The 13498-nt window shown below is 36.1% G+C and overlaps 1 protein-coding gene across 1 annotated transcript in view; it reads left to right on the top strand.

Moving 5' to 3' along the window:
• Positions 1 to 13498, top strand: part of Cachd1 (cache domain containing 1) — a 204412-nt gene that overhangs the window by 70955 nt on the left and 119959 nt on the right. Inside the window, exon 2 of the mRNA XM_005337719.4 lies at positions 7727 to 7789. Within this exon, the coding sequence (XP_005337776.2) occupies positions 7727 to 7789 (63 nt within the window). The remainder of the gene's footprint in view (positions 1 to 7726; positions 7790 to 13498) is intronic.

The raw sequence follows: 13498 nt of genomic DNA on the forward strand, positions 1-13498 counted from the left end.
ATAAGGCTAGAACCTAGAAAACCAAAACACTTGAAGGAAATAAAGTAAAAGTAAACAATATTATTTTTTTTTCCTGAGCAGTCAGGCATCAGGTTTTTTCTCCTTCATATATATTTAAATTTTCTATAATGAATATGTTTAATTGTGGCATAGGTAGTCTTTGCTACAGAAGTTTATGGAAAGGAGAAATTACCATCACCACCATCTCCAACTGAGATGTGGGACTTAAGTTGGTAAATATCTATGCAGGTATTTTTGGTTTCCTCATATCTGCAACTATCAAAGAATGACTGTCATTAAGAGCTTATTTTTTAAAAATTATTTTTAGTTGTCAATAAACCTTTAATTAATATGTGGTGCTGAGAATCGAACTGAGTACCTCATACGTGCTAGGTGAACTCTCTACCACTGAGCTACACCCCAGCCTAAGAGACTATTCTTCAAGGATAAATATGATAAAATAGAATAACAGTATAATAACTATAATAAAGATGTATGTGATACATGTGTGATATTTTGAAAACACTGTATAAATTCATCTTTACATTTATGAAATGGATGAGTTCATATATATACATAAAACCTACCGTCTGACAGATGTAAGATCTATGTAAGTATTAGCTATGGGCATTATTTATAGCAACCTTAAAACAAAATAAGGAAGTCTGTGGGAGCTGGGACATGTGTACCTGGAATACAGTTGATGTGTACAAGGTCATCCATTGTTGTCACTGATTAGTTTTGTTTTAAACTCCCAGTGTAGGCCTCTTCCTCTGCCATGGTTTTCAGTAACTAAGCATTTCCCTTCATTACAAAATTGGAATAGCCCTCTTTCTTTGCTGGCACTGTGACATTCAAGATCTAATTTTTATGGTGAGAGTCAAATATAAGCACCTGCATTTACTTTCTCCACATGTTCTTGCAATGGTGATCCAGTGCAAATGCTTCTTTCTAAAATCTACTTATATCTCAGAATGTAGGCCATGTTCTGAATTTGATAAATCTTTGAAAAATGGTCTATCTGTTATAGGGGAAGTATGTGTTCAGTTTTGAGATGGGGGAAGAAGGAAAGAAAATAAGAGTTTAGAGTCTCCATGCACAGGCAAGCCCTATTACTATTTTGGCCAATATCTCTAGTTTCCATAAGTTTTTCTCTATTAGAATGATCTTTGCATGGAGGACTGTACATAAATGTTAGATTAAAGCTGGCTTTGCATCCAGACCTGGCCACATACTTACTAATGGTCAACTTTGGACAAGTTAAACACTCAGAACCTTAGTTCTGAGGACTTGGTTGCTACTATGAAGGATTGCTGTGAATGTTTTGAATGTTGTAAATATTGTGAAAGCCTGTTGTAATGCACCTGAATACATTCCTTCCTCTTGTCATTGACATAACATTATTATGTGTAGCACACATGCACAAACATATAATTAGGACATTTAAATACTGATTTTAAAATTCAAACAAGAACAAAAATTATTAAAAACATGCATTTAATAGCTACAAAATATGCTTTTGATTGGCTGTAAAATAATCAATTCCCTGTTGTTGGATATTTTGGTTACTTTCAGTTTTTTTGTTTTTAGTGGTAACTTTCCAATACTCTTACCAAACTATTATCTTGAACCACATGTATCCAGAATTAACAAGTTCAGAGATTTAAAAAAATGACCTAGATTTATAGGAACAGATTTGTGACCTCACAATGCACAGTGATTCGCTTCCTCGGAGAACATCATTTCTTCTGGGCCTTCCATATGTGTAATGATGTGAGGTTAAATAGTCTGGTAAAAAACAGACAGTGTCTAATCTAAGCAGGGAGGGTGCTTTAAAACCTGGTAAAAGACTATTCATAGGATACATATAGAGGAAAATAAAGCCATGCATGTTTTCTTTCTTGAAACACTTCAGTTAAGTTCCTTTTAATCCCATTTCCAGTGATTTTTTTTTTTGAGTTTGTTTAAATGACAGTCTTTCTCTTTTAGTGGTTAGTGATGGCCAACTTCTTGAGATAACAATGGTGACCTCTATTTTTCTCCCCTTTGGCCACAATGCCTAGAATCATAGGAACAAATCCAGAGCAGAATGAAGCTATTAGTGAACTGCCAGCCATATGGGCTGGCCACAGAGACCCATAAACAGCAAGAGAATACACTTTGGAATAAAAACTCAGTCCACATTTTCTTAGCAAAGATCAGGGAAGGAGATCAACAGAATCTCATTAGCTTGTCAAGGTATTTATTTCCTCGCTATGGTATTTTGCTGGAGCATTCATTTAAATATCTAGTTAAAATTTGGCAGGGCTATTAGTGGAGTGGAGGTGGGACTGACTGTCTGGACTGATCTTCTTATTAAACACTCATGCAATTGTTCCTGTTCCAGCAAAGTGAGATTCTCTTGCCATCTGTTAGGCAGGCTCAATTAAATAGATTTGGGAGGGGAAGAGATGGTGGATGGGAGGGTGTATCAGCAGAGTGGGCAATGAGGATGGGGAAGGGCAAGGGACAGCCTTCAGGAGGTGGAGGGAAGCAGGCTACAGTTCCCACTCCACCCACAGGACAGAATGTTTGTCTCCCTGACCCCTCCTTAAAGTAAAAGTAAGAGGAACTATATACATTTGTTACTATTTTTCTCTTTAATTTTTTAACTTCATTTGAGTTGACCATCATCTTTTGAGAAGGGGTGGAGGCAGAGCTTAAGAAATGAATAGAAAGTACCAAGGGTAAGCTTGGTTAAATTGTGTTATATACCTTTAGAACATTCAGGTTGGATAAAACTCAGGTAAGAATACCTTTTTTTCTTGTTGAAATCAGGTTTGTTCAGTACTGTTGGATGGAATAAGTAATGTTACATACTTAAAGATTGATGGAGCAATTAATATGTAGCCTCAGGGAAGGCTCAAGAGACCTTACCTCTAAATTGCCAGGTGACTCTTCAATCAGTACAGCCTCAGTTCCATTGGGATTAGGGAGACAGTTTATGTTTTTCTTTGAATACTTAATAATAGCCAGTTAATATTTTTTTTAAAAAATTTTTTTCTTTTTTAAAATTCAGTTTTAAAAATATATGATAGTATTTGAGTAGAGTATATTTTAGACTGCCTAGCATGTATGTTAAAAGTACATTTGTTGAAGTCTTGTGTAATTATAAAATGTGTACAAAGTTAAGTGTATAGCTAAATAAATTCTCACACAATCCAGGAGCCAGTACCCAGATGGAGCATTGGATCATTTCAGAGTTCCAAAAGCCCCTTCATGTGCTGTTCTATTCATTCTCCACAAAGAGTAACCCCTATCCAGATTTCCAAGAGGATAAATTAGCTTTTTTGGTTTTGAATTTGACATAAGTGGAATTATACACTCTGTATTCTACTGTCTGGTTTCTTTCACTCGATACTATTTTGTGAGATTCATCATGTTGATGAATGTGGCAATTGTTCATCCTCATTGCTGAATATCCTATTATGTGAGTGTATTGAATAGATCACAATTTGTTTTCCTGTTGCTAATAGGACTTGGGTATTTCCTAGGTTGGAGCTATTATGAATAGTGCTGCTATGAACATTTTTGTACTTTGATGAATATATGACCACATTCTGCTGGATATTTACCAAGGATGGGAATTGCTGGGTCAGAATATGTGCATTTAATTAACTTTAGAAGATACTTCCAGTTTTCCAAAGTGTTTGCATTAATGAGAGAAAGGTCAGTTTTGTCTTCAGATCAGAATATTCAGTTCTCATGAACATAAGAATAAGACATTGTTTTCTTTTAATTATGGAAATCAGTAATGAGGATTTATTACTAGAAATTCATTCATTATTAGAAAGATTTCCACTTTAAAACTACACATCTATTTTAGTGATATTTTTACCATACAATAAACCATTTTTACTTTTAGTATTTGAGAACTGTTTAAAACAGGAGCAATGAATGGGCAGTGGTGGGCAGAATCTTTGGCTTTACTTCTAGGGATTTGTAAACCAAGGACAGTTTTGACTCCCCACGGGTTCTGTGCAAATTAAGAGCTCAAGTTTCTGGGATTCTTTTTAGTTCTTCAGGAAGTTTGAATAGGGAAAGTAACATCTTGGAATAGAGTGCAGACTACTCACCTGCCGCCCCTTCCCTGACCCCCGTTAGTGGGAGTAAATCATCAGAGAGCACTAAAGAATCTGACCTGTTGGGATTACTCGTCATTTTCATGTTTTAGGAAAACTCTTCCTTTCCATTTTCATTTTTTTAGTCCTCTAACAACCAGGTCTAGAATAACCTCAAGATCACCAAAATGTAGGCTAAGTTATATAATTTTGAATTCCTGGATTTTACATTACCCCTACCACACTACAAAATCCCACTCACATTCTGTTTCTTCTATAATTCACATAGCAATAAAAAGTATAAAAATACTAAAACCTTTGTCTGGGACTTTTTAATTGCTTCTTGACATATACCTTGCTTAAAATAAAATAGGTATAAGGAAATCAAATCTTCGTTTTCTGTTCTACATACAGGCATTAGGATTTCTAGAGTATACTGAACAAAAAGATATTATAAATAAAAATGTTAATAGTTCAGCTAAAAGCAATGCTCATTTTTAACCGAAGACCTTGGTTCAGAACTCAGCACTTCAATTTTTTTTTTTTTAATCTGGGATATATTTTCTAACCTTTGAGCTGTAGCTTTTTGAACCTGTGAGGTATGGTTTCAGATCCCTGCCCTGCCTACCACATACAGTTGTGAGGAGCAAATGCAATAAATCATGTGAAAGTGTGAATCATAAAAGTGCTAAGTTTTTGAGAGCTGAGCTTAGTAAGCAGGTTTTAAGAAAGACGATTACTGTCCCTTGACCTAGAGCACAGTGGAAATTCACTCTGTACCCTGAGATCTTGTGCACATCCATAAGGCTGACCTTTTAACCTTGTACCCACTATGGCTGATCGGAACATGTCTAGTTGTCCTGGCTTCTCCCTAAACTTCTGAAACTTAAACTAAACTCCAACACTGAAACATGGGGAAGGAGAAGGGACAGAATTTATTGCTTTGGTGATCGCACCAAACTATGACCCTAACATGTTATTTTTCATTGCTGGGTGATTAGAGGGTGGTGCTCTCATCTTGGACTTCTTAATTGCTTTTAAATTTTTCATTTACTCAACCACATTTATTAGGTGTAGAGAATATAAAAATGTTTACATGCCATGAAAGGATCTACATAAAAATATTAGTCATCATAACTGTTAAGATAATAAGTAAAATAGGATTTGGAACAACCTCATGGACCCATTCCCAGCATGTATTCTTTAGTACTACTGAGTAGTTTATCTTTCTTTTAACAAAAGGAGATGAAGTATCTGATTTGGCCCTTGTGGGTATTGGCTTGAGCAGTGGATCTGGTTTGTTACCTGGAAGCAATCCAGGCCTCATTTACTAGTAACTTCCAGGAGGACCACCTTCCAAGTTAGGACAGGTAGTGTATTCATTGGGATGTCATTGCCATAAAAAAAATTAAAAAAAGAAATCGATCATATTTATCAAGATGAATGTAATCATTAATCACTACTTCATCAATCACTACATGAACTATGTTACCCTTGGTACCAAACAATTTTGAAAATCAAATTTTATAAAAATATTGAATATTTTCTGGGAGTCTGAGTGGTAATGACATAAGCCCAGCCTCCAGAAAATTGGGAGTGCAGGCATATAGGTTCATAATTCCTTTTTCAAAACGAGATGTGTTTTATGATTCAGAATCCTGATGCCCATTGAGATCTGGAGTAGAACCATATAATTAAGTGCATTAGCTGGTGTGTACATCAAAATGAATGACTTTGTGGTTTTGTAAGGGCTATAAATACACATCAGTTCTCATTAGCATTTATTATCAGGTAAGTTCAGGATATGCCATATTTTGCTAACATATTACATACATATTACATACATATTACATATTTGCTAACATATTACATAAAATTTGATTTTCAGAGCATTTGGAATTTTGGAATACACATAGGGATTGTTGATCTACCATAAATCATGTTAGCTCCCAATAGGACTAATTTTTATCTGTATAAAGCAACAAGCTAGAAAATTCTAAGACAGAGAACCAGATCTGGAACCATACTTCCTGGCTTCATATTTCAGTCTTGCCAAGTGATTTTGAGCAACTTCTTTAAATTCCCAGGGTCTTACTTTTTCATCTGTAGAAACACAGCACTTTTTAAATGAAGATTAAGTAAAATATGCACACAAGGCAGACTATGTGCATTGCACTAGGCTTCTAATAAATACACTTCTTTCCTCATCTCTATAATGGAGACAATAGCACCTATCACAGATGTGTTTTGAAGACTGAAATAAGAAAGTAGATGTGTAATGTGCCTAGATGTCCATACCAGATAAGCATTCAGTAAATATTAGCCAACATTCTTATTATGGATATTACAATAAATCTATTTTAAAAACCCTATCAACAGAGTCATTTTCAGAAAAGAAATGTACAATCTGTTGAATGAATGAGTGGCCCACTGGAAAATGATGGGTGGCACCATGACGATTCTCAATTATAATTTTCCAAGCTGTGATTCCATTCCTGTCTTTCCTAAGTTTATTTGCTTCTCTCCACCTTGTATTCCCCCTCCCCCTCCCAGCCCCGGCAGCTTGATCTTTCTTCATTTGCATTCTGTTTAGATTGCACAGAGCTTGATGAACTTGGCACTTATCTTTCCTCACCACAGCCATGCAGGTGTGTAAGGCTGCCTGGGAAGCCATCCCAGATGCTGACAAACTCTTGGCAACAGGATAGAAAGGAAGAAGGATATTTTGGCCGACAACTTCAGATCTGACTCCTTACTCATCTGGAGAGTTCAGTGGTATCTTTAAAGCTTTAAGATAGAGGATGAGGTTGCTGATCTCTTTTTGTGCCTCCCATAGAGGCCTATTACTTGGATTCTCCTTTTTCAGTTGGTTGTACTTTCATCTCTTGGGATTGCCCGGTTAAAGCTATGGATTGGTCAGGTCCTAAGTCTGTGAAGACATGTTAGCTGCAGGCGGTGTGCGGAGGAGTAGGTAGGTGTGAGGTAGGCAGGGGCTGCTGGAAGAATGTGTGTGTTGTGTGCCGTGGCTCGGCCTAACATCTTGGCAAGGCTGTCGTGTTTCCTGGCATGTGAGAACTGGATCTTCTCTTAAGGGCACACATAGTTGGCAAGCCCCATTATGTTACTCTCCCAAGGGGGTGCTTGAGTAACGAAGGTGATAGGTAGGTAATATTGGGTAGGTATTGGCTGGATGGGGCCATGAGAGAATGTGGAAAGAATCCTTTTTAAAGAACTTTATTGCATTAGATTTTAGTGTCTGTAAACAATTACAGCATTCAGGGAGTGCAGGATTTAAATGAGAAACACAACTTTGTCAGATTATACCAGTCGGATAAAATGGCATGGGCTCCGGAAATCTATAATTAAATGTATTTTTTGAAAATGAAAAAATATCGTGTAACATCTGGTTTATTTCACTACAGAAGTGCCTGAGTAATGCTTATGTAAGTGTGATTGACTTTGGCTGATATTTGAGTTCTTCTCTGTAAAATTACTGTATTTTAATTAAGTTTTTTTCTACTTGATTCTATTTATCTTGTATGTAATAAATTACTCACATACAGAAAATGATGTCTTATTTAGAAAATCTAATGTTGGTTTTTTTTTTTTTTCTCTTTTTGTTGCAGCGGATATTCAACTCCTTTGTTTACACTGAGAAGATCTCAAATGGAGAAAGCGAAGTACAGCAGGTAAGAGCAGTAGAGCACTTGGCATTGCCCAACTTTGCCTGACTTTGAGCCGTGCTTTGTTACTCTTTCCTCACAATATCCACCAGAGGTTCCCTGTCACTCTCATTATATGCTTTTGTGGACATTTCATGCATAAGGATGAACACCTCCTACTTGAATTTCAGCGCAATGATTATGTGGAAGGTTTTCTTCTGTTCGTGTTATATCTTGGAAATATTTAATCTCTTTTGTCTTTAACATCTCTAAACTATTAAAAAAAATATTTCATCTACTGTAGAAAATAAGTGCCATGCTTTGGAATCAGACAAACCCCACATGAAATTCTGCGTGTCCCTGATAAACAAATTTTCTTTTTTGAATCATGTTTCCCAATCTTAAATAAGGGGATCATAAAATCTAACTCTATGAGGTTGGAGAATTAAATGATGTCAAATTAACTGAGAATGAAATGGAATCATCTGTGTGGAAGGTACTGGCATAGAGGCAGCTCATTAGATGTTGGCTTCTTTTGTTCTTTCTTCTTTTCTAGTATTTTCTCTTTGCTTCTTTCCTCCCATCTTCTTTCATTGCTCTGTGGAGTCATGAAGCTTTGAGGCAAGATTCTATTCACTTTATTTATAGCTGGCTTCAAATGGACTGCCTCCTAAATTAAAACAGTGTTGGTGAACATGGTCATAAATAATTGATCTGTGCTAGAAATGAAGAGTGGGAAAAAGGAGTTGGTTTTAATTTCAGCTCATCTACCAACTTCATTACAGTCTGTGACTGTCAACTGGTCATTTGAAGCTAGGTTTGAAACTTAAGTAAAAGACAGAACCAAGCTAAAAACCAGACAGTGGTAAGGTGCTTCCACAGGATAAAAAGATAACCATGATAAAATGCAAAATAACGTTAACTTTTTAAGTTTCTGTCCTTATTATATTCATGGAGAAAAGCCTGACTTGATCTGAACTTCAGTGCTATACAAGAAGAACAAGCTTTGCAAGTGTCATTAGAGTGAGGTTATTTATAGGACAGTTATTTATTTACAATAAGTTACTGTGGTTTCATCTTGAAGTTCAGCATTTCCTGTTCATAGACACTGGCATTTTTATTGGTTTCTGCAGGTTAAATTTAAAGTAATCATGCATATAACTTTTTCTTAGCTTTAGATATTTTTAAATACTGATGTCTTGAGATTGTAATGAATATGATGTGGTTGGCTGCACCAAATCTTATTTTCATAATTCCTCTCTTATTTTTATTTCAACAAGCTAAAAAGTATTTTAGGATCATTAAATCTAGGAGGGTTTTAGAGGAGAAGATTGCTATAAAAAGCGTGAGGAAAGTTTTCTGTAGACCAAAGGCCATTTGATAACCTTTTAAAGAAACTGATCCAGGGATATCACTTTTGCCTCTTTCCTTGTAACAGATACAAGTTTGTACTTTGGCTGTTTTTAGTTGTGAAAGCTGCTTTGTTTTCTCAGACTGATGCCATTGCTTTACTTGTCTAGCTATGAACAAGTTTGGAAACCTTTAATATAGAAATCATAGCAGCTGATTAGCACTTATAGAACACTAACATGAAGGCCATTTCGGTATTACCATCACATTGATGTTTACAATATAATCTTGAAGGAAAGAGATTATCCTATCACAGATGAGGAAACTGAGGCTCCAAGAAGTAAAATAAGTTACTTTTAGTGTTAGGACTATGAAGTAGGAGAGCTAGTTTTTGCCATGAGTTTGACACAAATTTTTGTTACCTGTATTTTTAAATTGATAAAATTTAATTTAGAAATGTATGTTTTCATTCAAAAGAGAAGTCTTTGCTGAACTCTTTATCTAAATAATTCATGTGAGGGATTATCACATAGTCATGTGTTCTTTTGTCTTCTCACCATTGGTTAAAAAGCTCGCTCTTAGACTGAGCCAGGAAATACTTACTTTAAATAAAAAAAACAACTTTTTTTTTTTTTTAGTTGTAGATGGACACAATATCTTTATTTAACTATTTTTATGTGGTACTGAGGATTGAACCCAGTGCCTCACATGTGCTAGGCAAGCGCTCTACCACTGAGCTACAACCCCATCCACAAAAGTTCTTATCTTTAACTTCTCTGCAATTTTGCCAGTCCTAAGCTGAACAAATGGATCTTAGGTCCCTTTCCTATCCAGAATATAGAGATTCGTATATAATTATCATTTTTATTTATCCTAAATTTTAATATATTCAGATTCTAAATAATTTCTTCTCTTCTGACATCGTTTCTAGATCTTTTCAGCACCGCAGTCACTATAACAACCACCGCCACCACCTTAATTGGTTACTTTTGCGTAGCTGATGAAAAATTTGCTATCTGTTCATTATGATAAAAATTCTATGGGTATTACCATTTTATAGTGAGGAAACAGATTTCTGATATCAACTTCACATAATTAAAAACTGTCCGTAAACTTTGGACTCCACGATCCTGGACAGCAGTGAGGATGAAATCTGTGGGGAAGTGCCTACCTCCTACACTTCCCATTCTGTAACATGTTCCCCAACACTCACACTGTTGTCCCCTTTGAACTTCAGAACACCAGAAAGCAACTAAGCTGGCTTTTTAAAAATTTGGGAAATCTTTCCATACATGTAAAGCTGTGTATAAAACATATAGGTATAGGAAAAGAAGTATACTAAAATGAACATCCTAACCTGCTACCCAGCTAACGAAATAAAACATTAACAAACAGAAAGCCCTTGTGTGACCAAAGGGTGTCTTTCTCCCAGAGGCAAGTTTGTTCTGATTTGTTGTTGTTGTTGTTAGCCATTTCCTTGTACTTTTTGTGTTTTAATTTGTTTTATTCATCCCCAAATTAATTTTCATTTTGGTTATTGTTTTAGTCAGCTTTTTCACTGCTATATCCAAGAGACCCGACAAGAACGATTTTAAAGGAGGTAGCAAAACTTCCTTTGGTATTCACAGTTTCAGAGGTCTCTGTCCATAGATGGTCAACTCCATTGCTCACGGCCTGAGGTGAGACAGAAAATCATGGCAGAAGGGTGTGGTAAGGAGGTCAGGACAGGGCCACCATGAAGGAGAGAGAGAGGGAGGAAGGGAGTTGAGAGAGAGAGAGAGAGAGAGAGAGAGAGAGAGAGAGAAACTACTCTAACACTGTGCTCTCCAGGGACAAAATATACACCCCAAAGTCATGCCCCCAATGACCCACCTCCACACCCTATCTACCTACAGTTACCACCTATGTCCAAATGTCCTAAATCTGTGTGTGTATGGACAGGTTGACTGTTCAGTTCAGGTTCAGTCGCCTCTCTGGAGCAGAGAGGTTTTGAGTGTTCTTCTTGACTGGACAATGCCAGCTGCTTCCACAGCATTTCCCATGGGTTACTTCCCTGAGACCCTTTTTTAAATGTGCTAATCTGCATCTTCTTTAGTACTCCTCCATATATCTGATTTTGAATCTTTTGCCAATTTGAAGTGTCTTAAAGAGTATCATATGAGTTTAGTTTGTTTTGTTATGATTATTAATAAGGTTGAAATGACTTTTCACATGCTAGTATACTTTTATGGATTTTTTTTTCTTTTTTACTTTTTCTTTTCTTTTTTTGGTGTGTGCATGTGTGCACATGCATGTGTGTGTTGGGAATTCAACCCTGGGTATATAAATTCTAGGCAAGTGCTCTATAGCCACAGCCCATTTTGTGTTGTTATGTCAAATGTCTATTAAAACCTTTTTCACTTTTTTTTTTATTGTTGCTGAAATGTTTATTTTATAAGTGCTGTGTATGTTCTAGATCAGTGGTATCCAATGAGAACTTTCCTTGATGAGGCTGTTCCATACTCTTTAGTACAGCCAGCCGCTAGCTACTGTGACTATGGGTCATCTGAAATGAATTATCTAGAGCTACAAGTAATTACATTTAAAACTTAATACTTGACTTTAAAATAGCTATATATGGCTGGTCATTATCATATTAAATTGCCTCATAGATGTGTTTTATAAATGTATTCTTCCATTTTTTAGCTTGTCCTTTACTTACTATTAAATCTTTTAAAAAATTTTTTATTTTGTTGTTGACGGACTTTTATTTTATTCATTTATTTATATATGGTGCTGAAAATTAAGCCTGGTGCCTCACACAGGCTAGCCAAGTGCTCTACCATTGAGCCACAACCCCAGCCCTTACTTTAATAATATCTTAAAGAATTGAAGTTTTAATTTTGAATCAATTTTCAAACATCTGTCTTTCCTTTTGGTCTCTGCTCTCTGTGTTCTGTTAAGGAAATTCATTTCTACTCTCAAAGGTATGGAAGTGTTCTGCTATATTTTCTTCTAAAATGTTCACCTCTCTCATTTAAGATTTATCCACCTAGAATTGATTTTGGTGTTGGATGTGAAGTAGATATTCAATTTCAGCTTTTCCCCATATGTTTTTCCAAAGGTTCTAACACTCTCTATTGAACAGTCCATGCTAACTGTTTATGGTATGTTTCTGTTGCTAATCAAGTTTCCATGTGTGTGCAAGTTTGATTTGGTTCCACTGGTCTGTTTATCTCTCGTCATGCTAGTAGCCCGCTCTCCCACTGACTTTTTATATCAGATTTTGATATCTGGCAGAATAACACTGTTCTCTCCAGTAATATTTCTTGATTTCTCCCAGAGCAAAGACTGGACATCTACCCCCTGGTGTCCTGGGTGATCATTAAAGTAGAAACTCAATCTCCAGATTGTGCCCTTATTCCTAGACTCTGCAACCAATCTCACTTCCTAGATTTCTTGCTTTCACTTTGTATGAGGTCTCAGTGCCCCTCACAGTGATTTTTTCCCCCATTCATGCCACTTCCTTTTACCAATGATAAAAACAGTTAAAACTGCTTGAAGGATATGTTTGAGATACCAAAAATAGGCTAGTTATTCAAGACAGATTATTGACTCTTAATTTGTGCTCAGACGAGGGGGGAAATCATTCTTTCCACGTGTTTGTACGATCTAAAATGACACAAATTTTCTATCCATCAGTATTTCTTCTCCTTCTCTATGATGGGGATCAAACCCAGGGCCTGGTCCATGATAGGCAAACATTTGACCACTAAGCTACTGCCCCAACCCCCTCTGTCTATCATTTCTCTTTTGGGTTAATGAAAACTAGAGTCCCATGGATTCTTACTCTTTCCCATTATTAATCAAATCTTGTTGAGCTTTGGATTGTGTTTGCACATACTATATAAAGTGGAAGGAAATCTAAAGTGTTGTTAATATCTCTGGTTAAGGAAGCAAAGTAATTAACACTAATAAAAAACATTCTGTGATTCCTGACTCTTACCACAGAACTCTTTATGGCATACACATTCCTTGCTTTTACCCATTATTTCTTTCTTTGGGGTTAACCCTCAGAGTGTGGGTCTAAATTGCCTAACAATGTGTTTTAAATCTTGGACTATTTCACTCTATGCAGTTTTGCTGCCAAAGAACTATGGCAACAATCTCAGAAAAATAAAAACCCCTGCTCACATTCTTGTGTGAAACACCACCCAGGGATTCCAGTTTTGAATATTTCAAGAAATTAAGTTGCATGTGCACATAAGCACTACATAAAATGGCATCTGAATCAAGAAAAATAGATTTTTGTACAAATGGCCCAGAGAGTAGCAAAATATACTCCCTACAATACAGAGAAGTAAAGAGGAAATCACAAGAGCTTCTTGGGACTTATGAGTTTCCTTG

The sequence above is a fragment of the Ictidomys tridecemlineatus genome, chromosome 11, assembly GCF_052094955.1.
Source record: "Ictidomys tridecemlineatus isolate mIctTri1 chromosome 11, mIctTri1.hap1, whole genome shotgun sequence".
In the NCBI taxonomy this organism is placed as follows: domain Eukaryota; kingdom Metazoa; phylum Chordata; class Mammalia; order Rodentia; family Sciuridae; genus Ictidomys; species Ictidomys tridecemlineatus.